General features: G+C 40.6%; 1 protein-coding gene across 1 annotated transcript; it reads left to right on the top strand.

The window, feature by feature from the left end:
- Positions 1-5,748: 5,748 nt before the first annotated feature.
- Positions 5,749-6,678, top strand: LOC308272367 (olfactory receptor 1L1-like; the record flags this gene model as incomplete). Its single annotated transcript, XM_080709134.1, has 1 exon — positions 5,749-6,678. One exon carries the CDS (start codon positions 5,749-5,751, stop codon positions 6,676-6,678), a length of 930 nt encoding a protein of 309 aa, XP_080565260.1.
- Positions 6,679-7,185: the final 507 nt, after the last annotated feature.

The following is a 7,185-nucleotide window of genomic DNA, read 5'->3' as shown; positions in this document are numbered from 1 at the left end:
TTACAAGCATGCACCACCATGCCCAGCCTGCTTTGTGTCTTCTAATAAGCTTTGACTTGAAGTCTAACTTATCTGATATCATAGTTGCTACTCCTTTTTTTTGGAGTTTCTGGAAACCCTTCTACCTCTGGGCTACACTCCCCCGACATCTATTTTTTATATTTTTATTTGGAGACAGGGTCTCTTAAGCCAACAAGGCTGCCTTCGAACCTGCATAATCCTCCTATCTCCACCTCCCAAGCGTGGGGATTACAAGCGTGTGCCACCACACCCAGCTTGCTACTCCTTCTTGTCTTCAATTTCTGTTGGCATGGATTACCTTGCTCCAGCCCTTTGCCTTTAGTTATCTCTACTTGTAAGGTGTTTCTTGCAGGTAACAGATAGATAGTGATTTTTAATCCATTTTGCCACCTTATGTCATTTTATTGGGAAGTTGAGGCCATTTATGGCCAGTGTGATTATTAAGAGATGGTTTTTAATTCCTAACTTATTAAGATTTAACTTCTGTTTGAAGTAGTTTTTGTTCTTCTTTGCTTAGTTGTTTGCTGAGTGGAAATTTTTATTTCTCTGGTTCTGGTATGTATTACTTATTTATTCTTTGCAATTAATCTCTGAGTATTTTCTCTAGTACCGGTTTGGAAGACATAGATTCCTTTAGCTTCTGTTTGTCATGAAAGATATTTATTTTCCCATCTAATTTGATTTTTATTTCCCCATCTAATTTGCTAGGTAGAAAATTTGGGGCTGCAAGTTGTTTTCTTTCCGTTTGGAATATGTTACTCTTGGCCCTTCTGTTTTTCATGACTTGGTTTGGGAATTCTGGAGTGATTCTAATTGGTTTGCCTCTGAATGCCACTTGGTCTTTTTGTTGTTGTTGCTCTTAATATTCTCTCCTTGGCTTCTATGTTGGTCAGTTTGACTATTATATGGCATGGTGAACCTTTAATCTTGTCTAAAGGGAGAATCTATAAGTTTTCTTATAGAAGACCTCTTGTTCTATATTTGAAAATTTTTCTGGTATTACTTCTTCTTTTTTTTTTTTTTTTTTTTTTTTGGTGGTACTGGGGTTCCTGGAAGCCCTTCTGCCTCTGGGCTACACTCCCAGACCTATTTTATACTTTTTTATTTTTGGAAACAGGGTCTCCTAAGCCAGCACAGTTGACTTTGAACCTCTGTGATCCTCCTGTCTCTGCCTCCCAAGCAGGGGGATTACAAGCGTTCGTCACCACGCCCGGCCTGTTATTACTTCTTTAAAAATATTGTTTATCCCTTTGGTTTCACCTTCTATTCCCTCTTATATGCTAATTATTCTTAGGTTAACTCTTTTTAAATGGGCCCATATTTTTTCAATGTCCAATTCATACTGTGCAATTGTTTTTTCTAAGTTATATTCTATGTGTTCATTTTTGGAGTGATCATCTTCTAGGAGCAAGATTCTATTTTCCATGTGGCCTAATAGATTGTATATAATTTGAATTGATGCCTTCACTTCAATTATTGCATTCTTCATTTCTTTCAGAATCTAAATTATTTTTTGAAGTCCTGTATTATTTCTATAATTACATTCCTCATTTGACCTTCTGGAGATCTCTGCAATTCTGTGTTGTCAGGTTCTGTTATTGTGGGGTTGTGGGGGCTCATTGCTTCCTTGTTATTCCTCCTTCTCATGATTTCAGAAGTTTGTATCTGTTGTTTTTGGTAGATTTCTGTCAGTCTCTAGGTGTCAGCTGGTATACTCAAGGACAAGCTGTGTTGTATTCAACAGTGAAGGTTGAGTGTGGAGGGAAGTGTAGTTGTAAATGAAAGAATAGGGTAAAGCCACAGATAGGATCAAGTAGAATAAGAGTATGAGTTTGGTAAGGTAGTATATGGTAGAGATTAGAGATAGTGAATATTTAGTAGTATTCTAGTAACCAATGTAGAGTTTTTACTATAGTGGTATGAAGTGAATTTAATACAAAACAGTGAAGAGAAAAAAAGAAGAAAAGAAGAAAAGGCATAGAGAGAAGAGAGTATGTAGTACAAGGGAAGAAGCTTGGGAGAGAGTTTGGAGATAAATCAATCAAACAAACATACACACAAAAAAAAATAAAAACAAAATAAATACAAAATAATGCAACCCTACAAATATATGAATATTCAGTAGAGTGGGCCTCCAAAGTCTCTCTCCGTGCAGACAGTGAGTGCCACTGGCACCTTTGCTGCTGCAAGCCTGATTCTCTGAGTCTTTCTCAGTCTATGTAGATGACCAGTATCAAAGGGGCTGGATCACCCTCTATGCTTTCTACAGATGTGGAGTCTCAGTCTCTTCCTACCTTCATAGGTGCCAGATGCCTCTGAGACCAAACTCAATCTAAAAATCTCTTTTCTGCACAGCTACTGTTGGGCTGGTCTAACTTTTTTCCACTCACCATGATTGGGTGGTCTGTGGTCTGTGGTGATCCCGGAGATCCTACAAGTTGGATCTAGTGTTAAGCGTAGTCTCCTCCCACACTTTCTGCTGATGCAGAGCCTGACAGGCCTCTGCTATGTCCAATAGCAGAATCTACCCCCACCTTCACCAAGTTGAACCACAAAGTTCCAAACCCAGAGAGCTTATCAGGGCTGTGAAAGTCCCTAGGGACGCTGCACTGTGTGGTCTCCTGTGGGGACCATGGCTTCACTTATGGTGTTGCTGAGTGCCAGTCTGGATCTCTGGAGGGTGTGGTGAGCTCAGCTGCCACTGCTGCAAGTTGCAGCTTGTATTTGTGCAGGAGGAAATGATGGCTTACAATTCCGATGATCTGCAGCCACTTACTTCAGGTCCTTGGTTATTTTCGTCTCTGGAGTTGGGTGCAGTTAGGCAAGATGGCACCATTGCAGCATCCGCGAGGTGGATAGGCCTCTTCTCTGCTCTCAGATTGGTCTTCTAGCTTTCTTTTTCTACCACTTTTGTTCCTTTTCAAGTTGTGGTGTTTTCTGGCTTTTGTAAGAATGCTGTTTTTAAGGCAATAGAGATTGGGTGTCAGCAGGACTGGAATGTGCTGCTTTCCTCAGTCACCATCTTCCTGGAAGTCCTCTTAATTTATTTTATTTTATTGGTCCATTATAATCATTAATCACGATGACATTCAGTGTGTTAGAGGCAATATATGCACACAATACTCCCTGAGCCCTCCCCCAGTTTTCACCCAACTCCCTCTTCCTCTCAACCTCCTCATGCAGGACACTGTGATTGGTATTGATAAATTTGTGTATGTACATCATGTCCACTGAAGTGTTTTTCTCATCAAGTCTTCCTCCTGCCTCCCTAAGTTAGGGCCCCACTCTCACTAGGGTTTCTCCTCCTTTGTCTGGAGTCCCTCCTGTGTCCCACTTTCTCTCTAGCTTCCGTATATGAGGGAAATTTTCTGACCTTTCACTTCATAACTGACTAACCTCACTTAGCATCATATTCTCTACTTCCATCCATTTTCCTGCAAACTATACAATTTTGTTCTTTAAGGCTGAGTAAAATTTTATAGTGTATATATCCAATAATTTTATAATCCATCCATCTGTTGATGGATATCTAGGCTTGTTCCATAGTTTGGAAATTATGAATTGTGCTGCTATAAACATAGATATACATGCATTACTATGATAGCTCTGTTTCAATTATTCTGGATAGATACCTAGGAATGGTATAGCTGGATCATATGGTAGTTTCCTCCACATTCTTCTGATGACCCACAACACTGTTTTCCAAAGTGGTTGCACTAATTTGAAATCCCACCAATAATGTATCAGAGTTCCTACTTTTCCACATCCTTTCCAGAATTTGTTATTGTTTGTGTTTTTAATTATTACCACTCTAATTGGGGTTAAGTTAAATCTCAGAGTAGTTTTGATTTTCATCTCCCTGATTGCTAATGTTAATGATCATTTTTTTCATATATTTATTGGCCATCTGTATTTCTTCCTTGATGAAGTATCTTTTTATTTCACTTACCCATTTTTATTGGGTTATTTTTGGGAGGTGGTAAGTTTCTTGCATTGTTTGTATAGTGTAGATATTAGTCATCTATCAGAAGAGTAGCTGGCAAAGATCTCCCATTCTGTCAGCTCTCTCTTAATTTTCCTTTGCTTCACATAAGCTCTTCAGTTTAATGCAATCCCACATATTAATCCTCATTTTAATTTCTAGTGCTTTTGGAGTCTTAATGAGGATGTATTTACCAGTGCCTATATGTTGGGGCATTGGCCCTATGCCCTCTTCAAGTAATTGCAAAGTCTCTGGTCTAATATTCAGGTCTTTAATCCATATTGAGTGGACTGTTGTTCAGGGTAAGAAGGTGGGATTTATTTCCATTTTTCTACATATGGATAATGTGTTGAAAAGGCTATCTTTTTTTTCCAGCATATGTTTTTGGACCCTTTTTCAAAAATAAATTAGCTGTGTCTGTATTTGTTTCTGAATCTTCTATTCTGCTCCACTAATCTATGTGTCTGTTTTTGTGCCAATATAATGCTGTTTTTATTGCTATTGCTCTGTAGTATAATTTGAAGTCAGGTTATGTGATTCCTCCTGCATGGTTCTTATTGCTGGAAAATATTTTGATTATTCTGGGTCTTTTATTGTTCCATGTAAATTTAAGGACTTTTCTAGATCTGTGAAGAATGACCGTGGTATTTTAATGGGTATTGCATGGAATCTGTAGATCTCTTTTGGTAGGATGGCCATGACATTTCCCAGTAACCAGCAAAGTGATGGTACTCCCTGTGCTCTCTTTTGAGCAAGTCAGAAACTATTGGAAGACAAGATAACTGTGGTAAGGGTGAGATGTTCTTCAAAGCCACCTGAGAATTGTCTTGCCAGGTTTCTAAGAGTCTCACTACACTGCTGAGGCTGTCCTCAAACCTGTAATGCTCCTTACATGTATGTGCCACCATGCCTGGCTACCTTGTCACATTTCTGCTTCCTATACTACCACCTCTTAGACTCTCCTTACTTATGAAAGGCACCCATCTCTTACTTCCTTTTTATCATCCTTTCAGCCACCCGCCCTCATGAAACACCAAGTCCTATGTTGGATAAATAGACTGACCTCTTCCAGAAATTGTTCTTCAATATCCCACCTTCCCTAGACAGTTTCACACTCTCATGAACACATCAGATATTTAGGTCTCAGCCACTCTTAGTGTGACCTCCCTGCCCATAATTAAACTCCCAAGTAAGTTACAAGAGATTATTTTCTCCAAGATGTGTTTCATCCCATCTTTATCTAATTTCTGTAGGTAGAACTTAGGGTTCCCCACACTTCTACTTACAGAAGAAGAGAAGAAAGGGATATCCTGGCCAAAGCATCAAGTGGAGACTGATGTGGCACAAGAGGAGGTGCCCCTGAGCAGCACAGAGCAAAAATATGTGTCATAGATGTGCCTTCAGAAATTGAGCCAAATTATTATTTTCTAAACACCTTTCCAGTGATTTTTACCACTTATTCTTAGAATGACATAAGACCATGGGTATTATAAGTTTTTTTCTTTTGGACATGGAACAAGAACTGAAGTGCTTGTTCAACTTTGCAGAAGGAAGATAAAACAAAATATGCCAACACCAAACCTACGAAGGAATATCATACACCATAGGGCAGTCTGCATAAATGGCTCCCTTTATGCAGCACATAAACTGAAATTTCTTATGCAGTATCCTCTCTATAAGATTGGAGATACTAAGCTAGGACACCTACCTAAAATACCTTCATATTTTTTACTTGTAGGCCAGCAATGCCAAGGGGAAACCAGAGCCACATGGCTGAATTCCTCCTTCTGGGACTGACCACTGACACTGAACAACAGAAATGGCTCTTTGCCTGCTTCCTTGCCATGTACCTGGTCAATGTGGTTGGCAACTCAGTCATCATTGCTGCCATCCGGGGGCACACCCACCTTCATACCCCCATGTACTTCTTCCTCTCCAACCTGTCCCTGGTGGACATCTGCTTTACCACTGTCATCGTGCCACAGATGTTAGTGAACATGCTGACCCAGAAAAAGACCATCCTCTTTGCCCAGTGTCTTGCCCAGATGTATTTCTTTGTGGCATTTGGTATCACAGACAGTTTTCTTCTGGCTGCCATGGCCGTTGACCGCTATGTAGCCATCTGTCACCCACTTCACTATACCACAACCATGAGCCCCAGGTGCTGTCTCCTGCTGGTGACAGCATCCTGGGTAGTGTCCCACCTCCACTCGCTGGCCCACACAGTTCTCATGGGCCGACTCTCCTTCTGTGGACCTAACATCATCCACCACTTTTTTTGTGATGTCCAGCCACTGCTGACCCTCTCCTGTTCTGACACCTCTGTCAATGAGCTTTTGGCATTCACAGAGGGCTCCTTTGTGATCATGAGCCCCTTTATCTTCATTATTGTTTCTTATGTCTACATTGCCCGAGCCGTTCTGAGAGTCCCTTCAGGGGGAGGCAGGTACAAGGTCTTCTCCACCTGTGGATCCCATCTCACAGTCGTAACGCTATTTTATGGAACCGTAATATCTGTGTACATTCATCCCTCATCTACCTATTCAGTGACAAAGGACCGTGTGATCACTGTCATCTACACAGTAGTTATCCCCATGCTGAATCCTTTCATCTATAGCCTTAGGAACAAGGACATGAAGCAGGCCTTGAGAAAGCTGGCTAGAAGAACAGAATAGAATGTGTATTTTACTGCTTCTAGGAGTTTAACTATCAACAGTGAATCACCGTGTTTGGGAGAGGACATACTTTACAGGCTACTCCAGGATAATGATTGAGCCTTGCAGAAGTACCAAAGCAGGCCCATCCTGAAGAAATATGGGACTGTCCTGATGGACAATTTTGATTCTAGGATCCTCCATTTCTCAAACCTTTCTGGATACTTCATTGTAGTCCCAGACTTTCTTCCTTACCCCAGTCTTCCTTCCTTTCCTCTTTTCTTCAAAATGAGTCTGAAAGATTCCTCCTGCTCCCACTCCGGTAGATCATTTGTTTGTGATGGTTAAGTTTTGCATGCCAATTTGAACAAAAAGATGCCCAGATAGTCATCAAAACATTATTTCTGGATGTGTCTTTAAGGCTCTTTCCAGAAAAGATTATCATTTGAATCTGTAGACTGGGTGTAGGTGATTAGATCCCTCACTGATGTGGGTGGGTCTCATTCAATCTACTGAGGGCCCAAGAAG

The sequence above is a fragment of the Muscardinus avellanarius genome (genome assembly GCF_963383645.1).
Source record: "Muscardinus avellanarius genome assembly, chromosome: 13".
Classification (NCBI taxonomy): domain Eukaryota; kingdom Metazoa; phylum Chordata; class Mammalia; order Rodentia; family Gliridae; genus Muscardinus; species Muscardinus avellanarius.
This window is presented reverse-complemented; position numbering and strand designations above follow the sequence as displayed.